Genomic DNA, 22,303 nt, shown 5'->3' on the forward strand with positions numbered 1-22,303 from the left:
TTTCTCTTAAGGCCTTCAACTGGTTGAATGAGACACACCCACATTATGGAAGGCAATCTGCTTTACTAATTTAAATGTTAATCTCATCTTTAAAAATGCCTTCACAGAAACATCTAGACTGATGTTTAACTGAACATCTGGGCTTCATAGTCCAGCCAAATGGACACATAAAATTAACCATCACAGATGGTGAACAGTCTGAGTCCTTGATGTTTATTATAACATAATTCAGGTTCTCCACACATATTTAATAACAGAGCTACTTTGAGCTTTAATCTCAATCAAATGGAAAGTATATATCTCCAGGTAGCAGTTTAAAAACAAAAAAAAGATTTGGCTGCTTTGGGAGAGACTTTTCAATGATTTGGTCTGAGGCACAATTTTTCTTAGCAGGCTTTATGGTAATATTGAACATCTTCTCACTCATGGAAGTGCATTTTATTTCCTGGGGAAGCTTTTATAAAATGACAACAGTCCCACCCCAGACCATTAAACTGAAATTTCAGGGACAGGGTCCAGGCACTGACACTTAATGAAAGCTCTTCCAAGGGAAACTGATGAGCATTCAGATTTGAGAATCACTGCTCCAAATAAAGGAAATGTCCTACAAACCCAGTCATCTGATGAATCTGATATTGCAATGGCTGAGAATAACAATCAGTCAGCTGTTTAGATTCATATCAACAAAATATAAGCTTCCTTCATAATTGCTTAATATCTTACCTTAAAGTTTAGTATTAATATTGTAAACATTTTTATATTTGTGTCTATTAGATGATTAGTCCTGGTCTTTCCTTTGAATTTTACACTTTTGATTTAGTTTTACATGCGTATCTCATAGAAAATACATACCTGTGTTTGCAGTTTTCTTTTATCTTCTTTTTTCTTTATTTTGCTTTTATAGTCCGTAGTTTCTTTTAGTTCCAACTCCTCAAATTGTCCTTGTTTTTATTAATATAGTCTGAATATTTTCCTAGTTTTATATATATTTTTCTCTTAGTATTTAATATATTTATTCTAATTTAGACATATTTTAATTATTTATACGAAATGATGTGTTTGAGTGGTTTCAATGCTCACCATTACTGCTTGGAACCAACTTCCCTATCTATAATTTATTTATTTGTATTCGACCTTCAAATGGCTAATGTATATCTTCAAGAATTTTATTCTTTTGTTTTGTCACTGTCAAAGATACACTAATAATCTGCTGATCTGGTCCTGCCCACCAGAAAGACAAGATCCAGCCTCATCCACCAGAACACAGGCACCAGTCCCCTCCACTGGGAAGCCTACAAAACCCACTGAACCAACCTTACCCATGGGGTACACACTAAAAACAACAGGAACTTGAACCTGCAGCCTGCAAAAAGGAGACCCCAAACACAGTAAGTTAAGCAAAATTAGAAGAAAGAAAAACATACAGCATATGAAGGAACAAGGTAAAGATGCACCAGACCAAACAAATGGAGAGGAAATAGGCAGTCTACCTGAAAAAGAATTCAGAGTAATGATAGTAAAGATGAAACAAAATCTTGGAAATAGAATGGAGAAAATAAAAGAAACGTCTAATAAGAACCTAGAAGAAATAAAGAGCAAACAAACAATGATGAACAACAAAATAAATGAAATTCAAAATTCTCTAGAAGGAACCAGTAGCAGAATAACGGAGGCAGAAAAATGGATAAGTGCTCTGGAAGATAAAAGAACGGAAATAACTACTGCTGAACAGAATAGAGAAAAAAGAATGAAAAGACTTGAGGACAGTCTCAGAGACCTCTGGGACAACATTAAACACACCAACATTCGAATTATAGGGGTCCCAAAAGAAGAAGGGAAAAATAAAGAGACTGAGAAAATATTTGACAAGATTATAGTTGAAAACTTCCCTAATATGGGAAAGGAAATAGTATCAAGTCCAGGAAGTGCAGAGAGTCCCATACAGGATAAATCCAAGGAGAAACATGTCAAGACACATATTAATCAAACTATCAAAAATTAAAGAAAAAGAAAAATATTAAAAGAAACAAGGGAAAAGCAACAAATATCATACAAGAGAATCCCCATAAGGTTAACAGCTGATCTATCAGCAAATATTCCGCAAGCCAAAAAGGGGTGGCAGGACATATTTAACGTAATGAAAGGGAAAAACCTACAACCAAGATTCCTCCACCCAGCAAGGATCTCATTCAGATTCGATGGAGAAATTAAAAACTTTACTGACAAACAAAAGTTAAGAGAATTCAGCACCACCAAACAACCTTTACAACAAATGTTAAAGAAACTTCTCTGGGTGGGCAGGAAACACAAGAGGAGGAAAAGACCTACAAAAACAAACCAAAAACAATTAAGAAAATGGTAATAGGAACATACATATCAATAACTACCTTAAAATGTAAATGGATTAAATGATCCAACCAAAAGACATAGACTGGCTGAATGGATACAAAAACAAGACCCGTATATATGCTGTCTACAAGACACCCACTTCAGACCTAGGGACACATATAGACTGAAAGTGAGGGGATGGAAAAAGATATTCCATGCAAATGGAAATCAAAAGAGAGCTGGAGTAGCAATTCTCATATCAGACAAATAGACTTTAAAAAATATATATCACAAGGGACAAAGAATGACACTACATAATGATATAGGGATCAATCCAAGAAGAATATATAACAATTGTAAATATTGATGCACCAAACATAGGTGCACCTCAATATCTAAGGCAAATGCTACAGCCATAAAAGGGGAAATTGACAGTAACACAATAATACTAGGGAACTTTAACACCCTACTTTCACCAATGGACAGATCACCCAAGATGAAAATAAACAAGGAAACACAAACTTTAAATAACACATTAAACAAGATGGACTTAACTGATATTTATAGGATGTTCCATTCAAAAACAACAGGATACACTTTCTTCTCAAGTGCTCATGGAACATTCTCCAGGATAGATCATATTTTGGGTCACAAATCAAGCCTTGCTAAGTTTAAGAAAATTGAAATCATTTCAAGTACCTTTTCTCACCACAACGCTATGAGACTAGATATCAATTATAAGAAAAAAACTTTAAAGAATACAAAGAGCTGGAGGATAAACACTACACTACTAAATAACCAACAGATCACTGAAGAAATCAAAACATACTTAGAAACAAAGGATAGTGAAGACATGACAACCCAAAACCTATGAGATGCAGCAAAAGCAATTCTAAGAGGGAAGTTTATAGCAATACAATCCTACCACAAGAAACAAGACACAGCTCAAATAAACAACCTAGACTTGCACCTAAAGCAATTAGAGAAAGAAAAAACAAAACCCCAAAGTTAGCAGAAGGAAAGAAATCATAAAGATCAGATCAGAAATAAATAAAAAAGAAATGAAGGAAACAAGAGTAAAGATCAATAAATTTAAAAGCTGGATCTTTGAGAAGGTAAACAAAATTGATAAACTCATCAAGAAAAAAAGGGAAAAGACTCAAATCAACAGAATTACAAATTAAAAGTAGTAACAACTGACACTGCAGAAATACAAATGATCATGAAAGATTACTACAAGCATCTATATGCCAGTAAAATGGACAACCTGGAAGAAATGGACAAATTCATAGAAAAGCATAACTTTCCAAGACTGAACCAGGAAGAAATAGACAATGTAAACAGACCCATCACAAGCACTGAAATTTAAACTGTAATTAAAAGTCTTCCAACAAACAAAAGCCCAGGACCAGATGGCTCCACAGGCGAATTCTATCAAATATTTAGAGGAGAGCTTACACCTATCCTTCTCAAATTCTTCCAAAATATAGCAGAGGGAGGAACACTCCCAAACTCAAGTCTATGAGGCCACCATCACCCTGATACAAAAACGAGACAAAGATGTCACAAACAAAGAAAACTACAGGCCAATATCACTGATGAACAGAGATGGAAAAATCCTCAACAAAATACTAGCAAACAGAATCCAAGAGCACATTAAAGGATCATACACCATGATCAAGTGGGGTTTATCCCAGGAATGCAAGGATTCTTCAATATACACAAATCAATCAATGTGATAAACCATATTAACAAATTGAAGGAGAAAAACAATATGATCCTCTCAATAGATGCAGACAAAGCTTTCAACAAAAGCTTTTCAAAAATTTCAACACCCATTTAGGATAAAAACCCTCCAGAAAGTAGGCATAGAGGGAACTTACCTCAACATAATACAGGCCACATATGACAAACCCACAGCCAACATCGACCTCAATGGTCAAAAACTGGAACCATTTCCACTAAGATCAGGAACAAGGCAAGGTTGCCCACTCTCACCACTATTATTCAACATAGTTTTGGAAGTTTTAGCCACAGCAATCAAAGAAGAAAGAGAAATAAAAGGAATCGAAATCGGAAAAGAAGAAGTAAAGCTGTCACTGTTTGCAGATGACACGATACTATACATACAGAATCCTAAAGATGCTACCAGAAAACTACTAGAGCTAATCAATGAACTTGGTAAAGTAGCAGGTTACAAAATTAATGCACAGAAATCTCTTGCATTCCTATACACTAATGATGAAAAATCTGAAAGTGAAATTAAGAAAACACTCCCATTTACCATTGCAACAAAAAGAATAAAATATCTAGGAATAAACCTACCTAAGGAGACAAAAGACCTGTATGCAGAAAACTATAAGACACTGATGAAATAAATTAAAGATGATACAAAAAGATGGAGAGATATACCGTGTTCTTGGATTGGAGGAATCAACATTGTGAAAATGACTATACTACCCAAAGCAATCTACAGATTCAATGCAATCCCTATCATACTACCACTGGCATTTTTCACAGAATTAAAACAAAAAGTTTCACAATTTGTATAGAGACAAAAAAGACCCCAAATAGCCAAAGCAATCTTGAGAAAGAAAAGCGGAGCTGGAGGAGTCAGGCTCCCTGACTTCAGACTATACTACAAAGCTACAGTAATCAAGACAGTATGGTACTGGCACAAAACCAGATATATAGATCAATGGAACAGGATAGAAAGCCCAGAGATAAACCCACACACATATGGTCACCTTATCTTTGATAAAGGAGGCAAGAATGTACAGTGCAGAAAAGACAGCCTCTTCAATAAGTGGTGCTGGGAAAACTGGACAGGTACATGTAAAAGAATGAAATTAGAACACACCCTAACACCATTCACAAAATAAACTCAAAATGGATTAAAGATGTAAATGTACAGCCAGACACCATCAAACTCTTAGAGGAAAACATAGGCAGAACACTCTATGACATAAATCACAGCAAGATCCTTTTTGAGCCAACTTCTAGAGAAATGGAAAAAAAAACAAAAATAAACAAGTGAAACCAAATGAAACTTAAAAGCTTTTGCACAGCAAAGGAAACCATTAACAAGATGAAAATACAACCTTCAGAATGGGAGAAAATATTTACTAATGAAGCAACTGACAAAGGATTAATCTCCAAAACATACAAGCAACTCATGCAGCTCAATATCAAAAAAACAAACAACCCAATCCAAAAATGGGCAGAAGACCTAAATAGACATTTCTCCTAAAGAAGATATACAGTTTGCCAACAAACACATGAAAGAATGCTTAACATCATTAATCATTAGAGAAATGCAAGTCAAAACTACAATGAGATATCATCTCACACTGATCAGAATGATCATCATCAAAAAACCTACAAACAATAAATGCTGGAGAGGGTGTGGTAAAAGGAAACCCTCTTGCACTGTTGGTGGGAATGTAAATAAATACAGCCGCTATGGAGAACAGCATGGAGGTTCCTTAAAAAACTAAAAATAGAACTACCATACAACTCAGCAATCCCACTACTGGGCATAAACCCTGAGAAAACCATAACTCAAAAAGAGTCATGTACCACAATGTTCATTGCAGCTCTGTTTACAATAGCCAGTGGAAGCAACCTAAGTGTCCATTGACAGAGGAATGCATAAAGAGGATGTTGCGCATATATACAATGGAATATTACTCAGCCATAAAAAGAAACGAAATTGAGTTATTTGTAGTGAGGTGGATGGACCTAGAGTCTGTCATACAGAGTGAAGTAAGTCAGAAAGAGAAAAACAAATACTGTATGCTGACACGTATATATAGAACCTAAGAAGAAAAGAAAAAAAGGTCATGAAGAAGCTAGCGGCAAGATGGGAATAAAGACACAGACCTAGTAGAGAATGGACTTGAGGATATGGGGAGGGGGAAGGGTAAGCTGTGACAAAGTGAGAGAGTGGCATGGACATATATACACTACCAAACATAAAATAGATAGCTAGTGGGAAGCAGCCACATAGCACAGGGAGATCAGCTCGGTGCTTTGTGACCACCCAGAGGGGTGGGATAGGGAGGGTGGGAGGAAGGGAGACACAAGAGGGAAGAGATATGAGAATATATGTATAACTGATTCACTTTGTTATAAAGCAGAAACTAACACACCATTGTAAAGCAATTATACTCCAATAAAGATGTTAAAAAAAAAATTACTACCAGATGTGTTTAACGATGTGTTTTCCAGGCAAGTTTATTTTATATTAAAAAGATAAAATGCCGGGGCTTCCCTGGTGGCGCAGTGGTTGAGGGTCCGCTTGCCGATGAGGGGGAGGCGGGTTCGTGCCCTGGTCCAGGAAGATCCCACATGCCGCGGAGCGGCTGGGCCCATGAGCCATGGCCGCTGGGCCTGCGCGTCTGGAGCCTGTGCTCTACGGCGGGAGAGGCCACAGCGGTGAGAGGCCCGCGTACCAAAAACAAAAAAAAAGATAAAATGTTAAAAAAAGTAAGAAGAACCTAGGGGCACGACGGGAATAAAGATGTAGACCTACCAGAGAACGGACTTGAGCATATGGGGAGGGGGAAGGGTAAGCTGGGACAAAGTGAGAGAGTGGCATGGACATATATACACTACCAAATGTAAAATAGACAGCTAGTGGGAAGCAGCCGCATAGCACAGGGAGATCAGCTCGGTGCTTTGTGACCACCTAGATGGGTGGGATAGGGAGGGTGGGAGGGAGGGAGATGCAAGAGGGAAGAGATATGGGTACATATGTATATGTATAACTGATTCACTTTGTTATAAAGCAGAAACTAACACACCATTGTAAAGCAATTATACTCCAATAAAGATGTTAAAAACAATACACAACCTTGTGTTGTGTGTGTTTCTGTTTGAAGACATTTTATTTCATATGTATTTTTTACTCATTAGCATTGAACTCATAGCCAACAGCACTGGAACTCATGGCTGAACAGAGCTTATCTAAAACGTGTATTTTCTCCAGAGGGCACATCACAGTCTTCCCGTGCTTAGGAAGCTAGACAGAACTGCAGCTCTATGCCTGGGGCCCATTTTAAACAGTGAAATTACCAACAAAAGGCACAGACATATAGAAAATCTGGCACTGAATATACTGTGAAAAGTGTGCTTGTTCTAGGGCGAAACGAAGCCAGAGGATTGTCTTGTTCGACCTCAGCAAGGAAAGTGCATATCGGGTGACCAGACCTTCCTCCCTCTGCGCATGTCTGCAAATGATTGCAAAAGTGCTGCATGTATTCATGTTGGATTTACAAATAGATTTCAGCTAGTAGGTACATTTACAAATACAGAATCCACAAATAAGGAAGACCAACTGTATTTTATATTGATTACTTATTGAAATGATAACATTTTGGATATATTGGGATAAGCAAAATACATGCTAAAAGCAAAAAAAAAAAAAAAAAGATTTGTAACATTTAATGTCATGGGTACTGACGAATCAGGTGGAAACCAGACATACACAATTGAAATGAACAGTTGAACATTATCCCTGCTAGCCTGTGAGGAGGGCACCAAAATAGGAGACAAAAATATGTCAGTAGCGTATCTGACACAAAAGATACACAAACTTGTTAGGACCAGTAAAACATGTTTATTTGGAAATATAATAAGTCCCTTATATACGAACCTTCAAGTTGTGCACTTTGAAAATGTGAACAGATGCTCGCATGTCTAATCACGTAAGTTAGTTCACGTGTCTGGTGTACATTGTCATGTGCGTGCATCCTCTACAAATCGTTGTTCTTTTATGTACTTTACTGCACAGTCCTGTATAGAGTACAGTAGCACAGTATGCTTATTTCAAGCCCAGGATGTCTGGAAGCAAACATAAAAGCAGCTGTGATGTAACTGGTACTGTACTGTACTTTTCAAGGTATTGTACTGTAAGATTAAAAATGTTCTCCTTATTTTTGTGTTTGTTTTTTTATGTATTATTTGTGTGAAAAGTATTATAAACCTATTGCAGTATAGTACTATATAGCCGATTGTGTTAGTTGGATACTTAGGCTAACTTTGTTGGACTTACACACAAATTGGACTTACAAACGTGTTCTCAGAATGGAATTCCTTCATATGTAGGGGACTTATTGTAATCACAATATAGAAACATAGAATAAGAAGGTAGTGGGTTTACACTTGGACTATGGTCAAAGTGAAGTCTTTTGCTTTCCAGGAAGATTATGGAGTAACTCAGGCCCCCTCAATTACAAATAGGACTTTCAAGAAGACAATCAAAAAGTTTTCTGCAGGCTCTGAATATTCTAGGAGAAATGATGTGATTGTGAGACATTGAAATGGAAAAAGCCTGGGCTAATCATTTAGAGGAAAATGTGCACTGCAATTACATTTTAGCAGCAAGAATAATATCTTCTATAGAAAAATGGTTGGTATCCACAGCAGGCAGAGCAATAGCCACAGCTGTAGCCACAACCATATATATCCATGGCCATATCCACGGCCATATCCAGAACAATATCCACAGCTACCACATGAGTTTCTGTAGTTGTGTTTACACTGTGTTTACAGGAGGGAGTTTGGTAGTTCTGTAGAGGATCAGACAGGGGTTTCTGAAGTCTGAATGTTATCTCTTGCCCTAGGACTTTTAATACTACTAGAAATGAGTGGAACATACAACACAGACTCTGTGGCCTCATTATCACAGTAATTTTCATTTTTAAAAATCTCATCAAACTAAGGACAACATTTTTTTCATGTAGTTATGTCCAAGATCTAGCCATAGCTAGGCATGAAAATTATAAGAAACCAGATGTAACCTTCACATTGAACAAGCATGTCTTGTGGAATGTAATCAGACCTAATTTAGATTTTCATCCCAGGAGGCATTAACTCTTCTGTGCTTCCAGGTACATATATGTGTGCACTGGGAGATGCTCCAGCATCTCATATCTCAGAATTGATAGGAAAACACCAGGGCTGGAGGTGAGAGGTAAACAGCAGGGGCATAAGGGGAGAAATTCTCAGGTTATATCTACAAAAATGTGGATGGAACCAGGTAGAATTCCTACTGCAGTTGTGGCTAGTGCAAAAATCAGGTGAGGCAAAGAAGATCTGATTGGTACAAAACAGGGGTTGGTATAATATATCAAAATAAAAGCGACCATGATTTTGTCCAATACAACATAACCAACTCTAGTTAAGCATTCTTGGAATATTTCAGTATGATACTTTCTTTGAAACATTTTGCCCAGTTACATCATCAAAATTTTATCTACACAAATCCTACTGATTCTTCAAAGCACAGCTTAGACTACACCTCATATTAGAAGCATTCCTGGACATTCACAATGTGCTTTAGCTGTAATTTCTCTATTCTTCCACAGCTCCCCATGTCTAAATGTATTGTGATCCTGAATATGCTGTATTAGCACACTGTTTTAATTACCTGATTCCTTCAGTCAATTGTAACGTAAGACAGATAATTTTATCTTCTGTGACTCTAAAGACCTAAACACTCACTGTTGAATGAGAGCCTGTAAGATTTCTTCCACCTGGAAAAATTGTAATTATTTTGATGTGTAGGATGTTATATAAGAAAAATAACAACAATGATAATAACAATTAATAATATTTATATTTCCCTTTATAGCTTTGAGGCACACTCATATTTATTACTTCATTTGATTCTTACAAAAACAATGTAATAAGAAGTTGTGGTATTTATTGTCGTATGCACAGACGAGAAAACAGAGGCCAAGGAGAGTTGTCTTGCCCAAGGACTCTCAGCTGTTTAGTAATAGAGTTGAATTAATCCAAATCCTACTATAACCATAAAATCTAGGGGAGGATCCATGAACTATTTTTTCCTCCAGTTTTTAAGATGGAAAATATTCACTGCATCTGATGAAAATTACCAGTATTTTGCAACTTCTGCCTTACACTTTTATCCTCTGGATTTCCTTTTTTTGTGATCTTTGCCATTCTAGCCAAAGCATGCTGTAAACCATCAAGCGAACAACTGAGTCCCTCTCAGAACTGCTCCATAAGCCTTAAGTACCACACAGTGGTATTAGAGCTGTTCTGCTCATGCAAAGGCATTCTCTGTCTGTTGAGAGTAGAAATTCCTTAACACTCTGCAAGTTAATTTTAGAAATTACAGCATTTGAGTGGAAGTGATTATAACTTTTCTAGGCATCTCAAATTTTAATCAATAGGATATAAGCACTCTAGATCAGCAACTTTCATGTCAAAATTAAAACCTCAGATTCTAGGTTTGCTTTCTAATTATGACTGTACCACTTTTGCAATTCTTTCCACTAAAATATAGTCAGCATTGGCTCCATTCCTGCAAACTTCATGACCCTATCCACATTTCACGTGTCACCTGCTATTTCCCAAAATAGCTCTAGCATGACCATATTTATTTGTATCATTTCATTACTTGTTTTTCTAGGCAGTGACTGAACCACACAGTTTAACTTTACAAGAATTTTTGAATGCCTACATCATGCAAGCCCTATTCCGGGACATAGAATATTGAATAAAAATATGTATATAGTGCTCAAAGGTGAGCTCTAGGCTTTTGAAAGTCTCCAGGGAGAGTGAATACCATTTCCATTTGGACCAGTCTCCATCCTTTCACCACATGCTACATGAAAGATTAGTCATTTCAATATTTACATTTCCTCACTTATTCACTCTTCAGTTTACTGCAACCACTATTTACTGTTATCACATTACCGCCTCCAAAAACAAAAAACAAAACACTTTTCACGAAAGATCTTATGTCTTTTGTCAAACCTAATGGAAACTTCTCAAGTAATTATTATAATTTGATGATAAAGTAAAAAAGCAGGACCAAATCACCAGAAAACAAACTATTCCACTAAAGCCCACTAATTTGTTACTAATAATACAATGACAAATATTATATCAATATACCTGGTGTCACAGTGTATTTTAGCATTCATAACTATGGAGTATATATATATGATACACATACAAAACATCTAAAAGAAGTGCGCCTACCTATTTGACATGAGGAAACAAATTATTGATTAAAATTCTGGGATTTTAAAAATATTATCAATAAAAATAATATATAAAATTGTCATTTTTGTAGATTAAGATGGTTAAATGTCAACAATTTCATTATTCAACAACCTAATAATAAATATAACAAAACATCTACTGAGTTCTCACGATGGTATAGAATGCATATTTTATTTAGTTCAGTACTCTCAACAATACTGATCTAGCACTATTCTGTCATTTTACCTTTGAGTATACTGAGGCTCAGAGAAGTTAGATAATGTTCCTACGATCACACAGCTAATAACTGATGGCATCTATGCTTGAGCATGTAGTGTGACTCCAGAACCTAGGCTCTCCATCACTATCTATACAATCTTCTTATTTTAAGTGTGATCATTTGTATGACCTTGAGGAAATGATATCTTGAAGGAGAGTACAGTTAAAGACAATGTTTCCTGCACCGGAGAATGTGGATATTGACTCAAAACAGGCTAAAGATTTCTGAACATGCAAAAATATTGTAGCCTCTCTTCATTTATTTCCATGGATCTTTCTTTTCTTTCTTTCCTGTTTTCTTTTTCTTTTTCAGGCTCATAATTAATACATACCTATTGTAAAAATTTCAAAGAAATAAACTTGTTTCTCAATAACAGGAGGGATACGGCAGTGGTGTGCTGTTGTTTAATGACTTCTGTTGGGAGTATGGGGTCTGATTTGCTAATTTCCATGGCATACTAGCATGACTGGTTTCAAGTTACCAACTGGCTTACAAAATTGCTGAAAGCCTATACCATCTTCTAGTACTTTAAAATTTAAATTTCATGTTTAAAACATTAATCAATACGGAAGTTCTGTTGTGTATGGTATGAGGCAGGCATCTATTTTTTCTGTGTCTAAACAGATGGCAAATTGATCAATTCCACTTACTAAATACACTATCTCAGATCAAAACTTTGCCTTTACTGGAAACCCCCCCTCCTCCAGAAGTCTTTTGCATTGAGTACTGTGGTCTTACTGGTTCAGAATGATCTACTGCCTATACGTTAATAGCATGGCTAGATTGTCTGATCTTTACTGGTGGTCTAACATGGTTTCTCTTCCTAGCTACAGACCTCTCTGGACCAGCTTGTTGAAACCTTCTAAAACCACATGGAAAAGTAGAAATATATCATGAAATACTTATAGAATTTCACATTTTCCAGGAGCCACATTTTAAAAAGATTAAAAGGTGAATTAATTTTATAGCATATTTTATTTAACCTAATATATGCAAAATGTTATCACTTAATATATAACCAGTATTTTTTAAATTATTTGATATAGTTTTCATGAATTTTTTACAGTAAGTCTCTGAAATCTGGTGTGTTCTTTATACTTAACAGCTCTTAGCCACATTTCAAGTGCTCAATACCCACATCTCTCTAGTAGCTTCTATATTGGACAGTGCAGCTTGAGAAAATCTGAGGATTCCTCTATGGGTGTAGCCATTGATTATAACTTTTCCAGTAGCAGTTACTACTCTAGAAATAAGCAGCCAGCTTATTTGCTTCTTTTTCTAAATTCCTCTGCCTTGAATTCTATTTTCCCTCTTATTTAACTCACCAATTTCAACTCATCACTTATGTCTCTGCTCATATACCATTCTCCTTTGGAAGCAATTTATGACCCTTGTGTAGCCTCCTCTTCCCATATTCTGGCTGACTTAGGCTTCCCCCTGGAGTTCTTGTTCAGTAGCCCTATAACACCTGCAAGCATATCTGCTATAATGTGAATCTATGATTTACAATTGATATTTTGTAGCCAACTGAGTATTTCAAATTCTTAGAAGGAACGATGTGTTTTATATCTCTATACCAAACACCAAATCCCAGCACATAGCTGGAACATGAACTTAAGGTTTGTTAAATGACTGAAAGAACAAATAATGGATTTTACAGTTTAAAACCTTTATAATATGCAATAGCTCATCAAAGAAAATGATTTTGAGTTTCCTCATAAAGGGGTTATAAAGTTTAAATCATTTCCTAACTACAGAAAAAAACTCATTCATGGCAATGGTCTTTCCTTTCCTCTATAATATGATTAGGTATGTGAAACCAAATCTTCATTTTTCCCAATATTCACCAAACCCATACTACATACACACACACACAAATTTTCTCTAATTTTAATCATCCTTATCTCTCTTAACATTATCACCATTTTCTCATTTCACTCAAGCTGATAGTATGAAATTTTCTTGGAGTGATGGTCATAACATTTCAGATTTTGAGGATAGATTGTGAAAATGCTTCTTTGGATATATAAATTATTTCATACATGCCTAATAATGGATAGAACCTTTTCTGGATACATAAATTATTTTATATGTGCCTAATAAATTACATTTTTCCTTATTTTAGACATACTTTTGATGAGGAGGAACATAAGGAAACAAGTTAGATTTTTCAAAGAGCTTTAACTGTTAGAATCCTCTGCCTCTGCTTGTAAGACTAACCTTAGGGTTACCCAGAGCATAGTTATTCCTCAGATCAGACTAACAAATATTCCGGCTACAAAAACCATCCTGCTCTTGAAAGAACCCCTGTTTCTTCATCAGTTAGACAAATTATATCCTGGACATAACCTTCCACCAGGGCAGACTTTGATGGCAGGACGATCTTCCTTGGTTTGGGCCGTTACGTGGGGTCTCCTAGCTCCAGGGACCTCAGTGTCAGACTTTGGGCAGTGACCCATGTCATGCAAATAAGACACAACATCTTTATCACTGCTGGTTGAAACTCGATTGCTACTGAGTCTGAAGAGGCTTTTCTGTTGTAGGATCTAAATGTTAGAGTTTGGGAAGATCAGATGAGGAAAGAACACTAAAGTCAGAATCCAACAAAGCAATAGGTTCTCCAATTCAGTAATTTAACTGGACTTTTTAATCTCATTCTTGTATCTGTCCCAATTAAGGCATTAGACAACCTTATTAAGCCACTAGACCTTACTCTTTTCCAGCTGAAAAATGTAGTACTACCTAAGCAAACCCAAAGCTTAATGAACTCCTCTTCCCTCTGACAATTGCTACTGTCCTTTCTAGTCTTTTTTTGCAACTGGCATCAGCTCATTGGTCACAACTTTCAAACACCTCCCTGAGCTATATCCCTAATATTTCAGTCCTTACTATATCTCTAATATTTCAGTCCTTATTCTCTTTCCCATTAAGTTGTTTTATTTCCTCCATAGCAACTGTCAGTCTGAATTCATCTTAAATCTTTTTTACTGTTGATTTTTATCCTCAGGTACCAGAATGTAAACACTGTGAGAACAGGAAACTTGTCTATAGTTTTCCTACTGTGTCTTCACTGTATAGAATGAGACTCTTTCAAAACTATCTGTCAATTAAGTGACTTGAATAAATTTCCTCAATCTCAATAAATATGTGCAAACAAATATATTTGCAATTCCATCAAAAGCAGATGACATAGTAGAATAATTTTATTCTAACTTACCCTTTCCTAGTTCTTTATTCCTCATGTACTTTAATATCTAGCTCTGCTTCTAATTTCTCATTAATTCTGGAAAGTATCTCTTCCATTCCATTATTCCTTTAAGGACTCAGGCCACCTCTTCTCTACCTTGGACTCTGCATTAACATCCTGGATAAAGTGTCATTCCTCCTTCTCTTTCCCCTCCAGCTCCATCCTAGACACAGTGAGATTTGGAAAGCAAAGTTCTGAAATACTGTGAGATTTGTGCTTGTGCTTGTGACTGAGCATGTGGGATACAAGAAATAGGTGGAGAAGACATTATTCCTGGTGCAGGTATAAGAAGGAATGTTTGTATTATATCAAGGAAGAACTCAAGGTTCAGGCAACATGTTAGCCCAATTTTCAACAGAGGCCATATTATCTCAAAAAAGACTAATTCACAAGCAAGTACACAGAGATTTGTTAGGAGCAATGGACCATTTTTATTGAGGATAAGTGATTTCTCCAACTGTACAATGTTAGGATCATCAACACAGTCATAATAGAGAATCAGAGATTAAGAGAGTAAAGCCTAACATTTGGAAAAGAGTCAGATGATACTACCATGGAGCTTCAGGCCACAAAGATGCCAATCTAAAAATGGGTAGCTGGAGGTCAAAGTCTCTGTCAGGCATGTAATTTCTTGGATACGGAAATCATGGGTTATAGATCCTTGAATCACCATTATCTTTCGGTGTGTTGTTTCAGAAGCAAACAAGGCTTGGATGGTGATGTTCTAGCAGCAAGAAGAATAACATCTCCTATAGCAAACTGTCCAGTAGCTGCAGTAGCCAGAGCCGTATCCACAGCCACATCTGGTTCCATAACCACAGCCATAACGCGAGCCATATCCACAGCCATAGAGAGTCCCATATCCACAGCCACAGCAGAAACCATATCCACAGCCATATCTGGTTCCATAGCCACAGTCATATCTACAGCCATATCTAGTGCCATATCCATAGCCATAATAGGGGTTAAATCCACAGCCATAGCTGTTTCCACAGCCATAGCCACAGAAGTTGCCATAGTACTTGCAACACATGTTGTTAATGGAAGTGGATTCAGATGGTTTGCAAGAGGATGTTTCTGAAGCATGTGGGTCATCTGCTTCCCATGGACCTTTATATACTGTCAGTAATTGGCAGAGCATACCATTCATTCCCTGACATAGACAACAAATATGCAAGCAACCTTTATATGCCAGTCACTGTTGACAATCGATAATAGTTTCTTTAAAATGAGCTCATTATTTTGTATACTCCAGTTTTATTTAAAGAGCATCATTTTAATTTGTTCTGCTGAAGAATTGTCTCAGTAGAATCATGTGCCCAATAACTGATTTTTTGGTTGGGTTGTTTGTTTTTTGTGCCTTTGAGTTGTATGAGATGTTTGTGTAATTTGGATATTAGCACCTAGTCAGTCACATCATTTGCAAATATTATCTCACATTTCATAGGTTGTCTTTTTATCTTTTCAATTGATTCCTTTGCTGTGCAAAACCTTTTAAGTGTAATTTTGTCTCATTTGTTTATTTTTGCTTTTATTTCTTTTGCGTTAGGATACAGATCCAAAAAAATGATGATATAATTTACATCAAAGAGTGTTCTGCCTATGTTTTCTTCTAAGAGTTTTATATTTGCAGGTCTTACATTTAGGTCTTTAGCCCATTTTGAGTTTGTTTTTGTATTTGGTGTGAGGGAATGTTCTACTCTCATTGTTATATATATATGGCTGTCCAGTTTTCCCAGCACCATTGTTGAAGAAACTGTCTTTTCTCTTTGTATATTCTTGCCTCTTTTGTCATAGATTAATTGATCATAAGTGTGTGGGGTTATTTCTGGGCTCTGTATTCTGTTCCACTGTCCTATGTGTCTGTTTTGTAGCAAATACCACACTGTAATATAGTCTGAAGTCTGATAGGGTTGAACCTCTAGCTTTGTCTTTTATTATGAAGAGTGCTTTGAAAATTGGGGGTCTTTTGTTGTCCTAGTTTTAGAAATATTTTTCTATGAATTTTAGAGTTGTTTAAGGATTATTTGTCCTAGTTCTGTGAATTTTAAAAATATTTGTTCTAGTTTGAAAAATGTCATAGGTATTTTGATAGGGATTGCATTAAATCTGTAGATTTCATTGGGAGGTATGGCCATTTTTATAATATTAATTGTTCAAATCTAAGGACACAGGATATATTTCCTTTTCTTTATATCAATTTCAATTTCCTTCATAAAATTTTATAGTTTTCAGAGTATAGATATTTCACCTCCTTGTTTAAGTTTATTCCTAGGTAATTTTTGATGCAGTTTTAAATGGGATTTGTTTTACTTTATCTTCCTAATATTTTATTATTAATATATAAAAACACAACAGATTTCTGTATATTAATCTTGTATCATGCAACCTTCTGAATTCGTTTATTGGTTCTAATGGTTTTTGGGTGGAGACTGTAGAGTTCTCTATATAAAGTACCATATCATCTGCAAATAGTTATGGTGTTAACTCTTACTTTCCAATCTGCATACATTTCATTTCTTTTTCTTATGACTGCTGTGGCTAGAACTTCCAGTTTAAGTAGAAGTGGCGAGAGTGATCATCCTTGTCTTTTTCCTGAATTTAGCAGGAAGGCTTTCGCATTTTCACCATTGAGTATTATGTTGGCTGTTGGTTTGTTGTAAATGGCCTTTATTTTGTTAATGTATATTCCCTCTACACCCACTTTGACAAGAAGTTTTATCATAAATCGATGTTGAATTTTTTCAAATGCTTTTTCTGCATCTATTGAGGTGATCATGTGATTTTTGTCTCTCTTTTTGTTGATGTGGTGCATTAAGTTGATTGATTTGCACATGCTAATCCATCCTTGTGACCCTGGAATAAATCTAACTTGATCATGACGTATGATCCTTTTTGTATTATTGGACTTGGTTTGCTAATATTTTTTTGAGTATTTTTGCATCTATGTTCATCGAAGATATTGGACTATAATTTTCTTTTTTCTATAATCTCTTTGTCTGGTTTTGGTATCTGGTTTTGGTGGCCTTGTTGAATGAATTTGGGAGTGTTTCCTCATCTTCAATTTTTTGGAACATTTTGAGAAGGATTGGTATAAGTTCTTCTTTTTATGTTTGATAGAATTCCCCTGTGAAGCTCTCTGGTCCTGGACTTTTGTTTGCTGAGAGTATTTCAAATTACAGATTCTACTTCACTTGTAGTGATCAATCTGTTCAAATTTTCTGTTTCTTCTTGATTCAGTCTAGTCATTCTGTATGTTTCTAGAAATTTGTTTCTTCTAGGCTGTCCAATTTGTTGGCATATAACTGTTCATAGTATCGCTTATGATTTTTTGTATGTCTGTGGTATCAGCTGTTATTTCTCCTCTTTCCTTTCTTATCAAAATTAAAGTAACTTTTTATAGTAACAATTATGAAATCCAAGTTGGAAGGGAGTATAAACTCTGGAAGGTGATTCCTTCTACTGGAATCTCACATTTCAACAACAAAAAATGAGTTATGATCCAGTAGTCTATAGAATGCCTTCAACAGGAATTTTCATGAAGCTGCTGATTTCACTTTCTGAGAACATTAATTATTAGCCAAATTTCTTCCAGTTAATGAATATATCTTTTTTATGATATTGGTCACTTGTATAAACTGATCACTCTGCTATGTTTAATCCATAACAATAGGCATAAAGAAAATAGCAATATATCTCCATTCCAATTTTTATTATTCTTCAGTTTCTTTCCTTTTCTGTCATCATTTAAATTCAAAACTATCAATGTTATTTCACAAAGTCTCTGGATTAGACACTTTACTTTTCAATACCACTGCCAACACACATTTTCTGATAACTATACTCCTGGATTACTGAAAAGTCTTCTATCTTTATTGCATTACTTCTAATACCTTTCCATTCAAACCTCTCGATATTGATCCAAAACAAATATACATATATATATATATATATATATATATATATATATATATATATATATTCTATACATTACTGAATGATCATCTCTCACAACAGTGCCTGGCACATAATTTGTACTCAATCAATATTTCTCCAATAAGAAAATGGATGAAGTCAAACATTTGTGTGGCACATATAAATTGTAGGATATTTGTAAATATTATCACCATTTTCTCATTTCTATAAAGCTGAGCGTCTCAAATGTTCTTTAACTAAGGAGTCACAACATTTCAGATTTTGAAGGTATGTTAAGAGCTAGTGTGTGAAGATTCTTTTCTGGATACACAAATTATCTCATACATGCTTAATAAATCATATTTTTCCAAAACTTAGTGAACTTCTCTCACCCCTTACACTTACTACTGTACTTTCTGTCTTTCTTTGCAATTGACATCAGCTCATTTGTCACAAGTTCAAAATTCCTCCCTGAACTATCCCTCTAACACTTCAGTCCTTACTCTCTTTCCCATTAAGCTGTTTTATTCTCCCAACTGTCGGTTTGAAATTTTCTTAATTATTTTTTATACTTTTTTTATCTTCACATACTAGAATATAAACACTGTGAGAGCAGGAAACTTGTCTATAATTTTCCTACTGTGTTTTCACTGTATCAAATGAGACTCTTTCAAAACTACTCAAAATTATTTGTCAATTAAGTGACTTGAATAAATTTCCTCAATCTCAATAAATATGTGCAAGTAAATATATTTGCAATTTCATCAAAAGCAGATGATACAGTAGAATAATTTTATTCTAACTTATCCTTTCTTAGTTCTCTTTTCTTCATGTACTTTAATACCTAGCTCTGCTTATAATATCTCATTAATTCTGGAAAGTATTCTTTCATTCCACTATTCCTTTAAGCACTCAGGTCACCTTTTCTCTACCTTAGGCTTTGCATTAACATCCTGCTTAAAGTGTCATTCCTCCTCCTCTTTTCCCCTCCAGCTCCCTCCCAGACAAAGAGTGATTTGCAAAGCACAGTTCTGAAATACTGTGAGATTTGTGCTTGAGTATGTGAGTGCCTGAGCATGTGGGATACGAGAAATAAGTGTAGAGGTATTATTTCTGATGCAAATATAAGAAGAAATGCTTATATTATATCAAGGAAAAACTCGAGATTCAGACAAGATATTAGCCCAATTTTCAACAGAGGCCATAACATCTCAAAAAAGACTAATTCACAAATGAATACACAGAAATTTGTTAGAAACAATGAACAATTTTTATTGATAACAAGGGATTTCCCCAACAATAGGATGTTAGGATCATCAATACAGAGAATCAGAGATTAAGGGAGTAAAGGCTAACAATTGGAAAATAGGTAAATGATACCACCATGGACTTCAGGCCACAAAGATGCCAATCTAAAAATTGGTAGCTGGAGGTCAATACCTCTGTCAGACATGTGATTTCTTGGATATAGAAATTGTGTCCTAAAGATCTTTGAATCAGCATTATCTTTAGATGTCTTTTCAGAAGCAAATGGACCTTGGAAAGTGATGTTCTAGTAGCAAGAAGAATAACATCTCCTATAGCAAACTGGCCGGTAGTTGCAGTAGCCAGGGCCAGAGCCATATCCACAGCCATAGTAGGAGCCATATGCACAGCCATATCCATAGCCATATGCACAGCCATAATAGGGACTAAATCTACAGTCATAGCTGTTTCCACACCTGTAGTCACAGGAATTGCCGTAGTAGTTGCAAAACATGTTGTCAAGGGAAGTGGATTCAGGTGGGTTGCAAGAGGGTGTTTCTGAAGTGTGTGTGTCACTACTTCCCATGGACCTTTATGTATTGTCAGTAATTGGCAGAGCATAACATTCATTCCTTGACACAGGCAACAAATATGTAAGCAACCATTATGTGCCAGTCACTGTTGACGATCAATAATGATTTGCTTAAAATAGCTTGTTGTTTTGGAGACTCCACTTTTATTTAAAGAGCATCATGTTAATATGTTCTGCTGAAGAATTGTCTCAGTAGAATCATGTGCTCCAAAACTGATAATCATTTTCAAAGTCTCCTTTCATTTAATATGTATCTTATAAAACAAGCTTGTTGGGGAATGTAGGAAATTTTTGCACCTTTTTCTCTCTCATCTTTCCAAAACCCCTGCTTCCGGCCATAGGAAAGGTAATACTCCTGTCTCCTTTCTTGACTTCTTGCCAGGCTTCTCCAACCCTCTCAGTGTTCCGTACCTCCTCCATGTCCAACTCTCCTCAAATCCCAAGAAACAGATCAAAATCTGATCATTCAAAGCCAAACCCATCCACTGAAACAATAACTACTTATAAGTGTGGAGACAGTGTGCTGTATGTAAGTGTTTCTTGTTATATTTCCTTCTTCCATGTACCAGGCAAAGTATGGTCCTTCACAGGTGAGGCAGCCCTCCTTTCTCTCCCATTTTTTGTAGTTACAAAAGTATTATCATACCATTGAGGAGACTTTCACAACCTAACCAACTTTATTTGGCTGAAGAATCAGAAACCTCGGACCAGAGTCTAATATTTTTCATATGCAGAACTTATCAGAGTTTTACATTATGAAAGATTAGTGCATTCCCCTAATTCGATAAACCATTCTTTCCTTCTCCTATCACTACTGTTCCTTGTATGTTTAGTTCAGAAGCTAAAGTTTAGGAGATAACATTGATACCTACAGCAAAAGCCCACCCTCATGACATAAAGTAGTACAAAACTCAATTTTGCCCTGTATTTATACATACATTAATCAGAAGTTCTCAACCTTCTACAAAAATTTTTGTTGTGATTTTGAAGTATAATGTGTCCCCTTTCTTCCAAATAATCCTATCACATTTACCTTTTCAACATGTAAAAGAGGGAAAAGAGAATCATTTCTTCTGCTATTAATGTTTTTCTTGCCACCTTAATTCTCAGCTAAAAAAAAATCTGTTTGCCCATCAAAATTCACATCTGTGATAAGTTCCTGCGAGATGCCTTTCCTAACTGCTAACATCTGGATTGGATCATCCTCCTCTTGGTTCCTATGTGCAGATACATGTCATAGCACTTGTCAAGGTTTATTGAAACAATGTCTTGCCTCACTAATTAAAATATGTCACTCTATACCAAACATTCAGTCTTTCCCTGACCAAACATTCAGTCCAAAACAAAAGTGTTGCTTTTTTTGTTTGTTTCAGGGGAGGGGGTTGTTTTGTTTTGATTTGTTTGCTTATCTTACTTTCTAGGTTTTATTTAAATCAACATCTTCAGAATCAGGAAGACTCCAAAATTTACATTATTTTTTACTGTAACAACCATGAAGTCCAAGTTGGAAGGGAATATAAGGCCAAGAAGGTCATTCTTTTTACTGGATACTTGAATTTCAGCAACAAAGGAATGAGTGGTGATTGAGTACTTTATTGAATGCCTTCAACAGGGATTTTCACAAAGCTGCCAATTTCAATTTTTGAGAACTCTCATTATTAGACATTTTTCCTTCAGA

The 22,303-nt window shown here is 35.6% G+C and overlaps 1 protein-coding gene across 1 annotated transcript; it reads right to left on the bottom strand.

Moving 5' to 3' along the window:
• Positions 1–15,597: 15,597 nt before the first annotated feature.
• Positions 15,598–20,547, bottom strand: LOC137224334 (keratin-associated protein 21-1-like). The gene is made up of 2 exons (XM_067737182.1): positions 20,400–20,547; positions 15,598–15,884 (listed from the first exon to the last, which is right to left on the bottom strand). Exons 1-2 carry the CDS (start codon positions 20,545–20,547, stop codon positions 15,598–15,600), a joined length of 435 nt encoding a protein of 144 aa, XP_067593283.1.
• Positions 20,548–22,303: the final 1,756 nt, after the last annotated feature.

The sequence above is a fragment of the Pseudorca crassidens genome, chromosome 5, assembly GCF_039906515.1.
Source record: "Pseudorca crassidens isolate mPseCra1 chromosome 5, mPseCra1.hap1, whole genome shotgun sequence".
Taxonomy (NCBI): Eukaryota; Metazoa; Chordata; class Mammalia; order Artiodactyla; family Delphinidae; genus Pseudorca; species Pseudorca crassidens.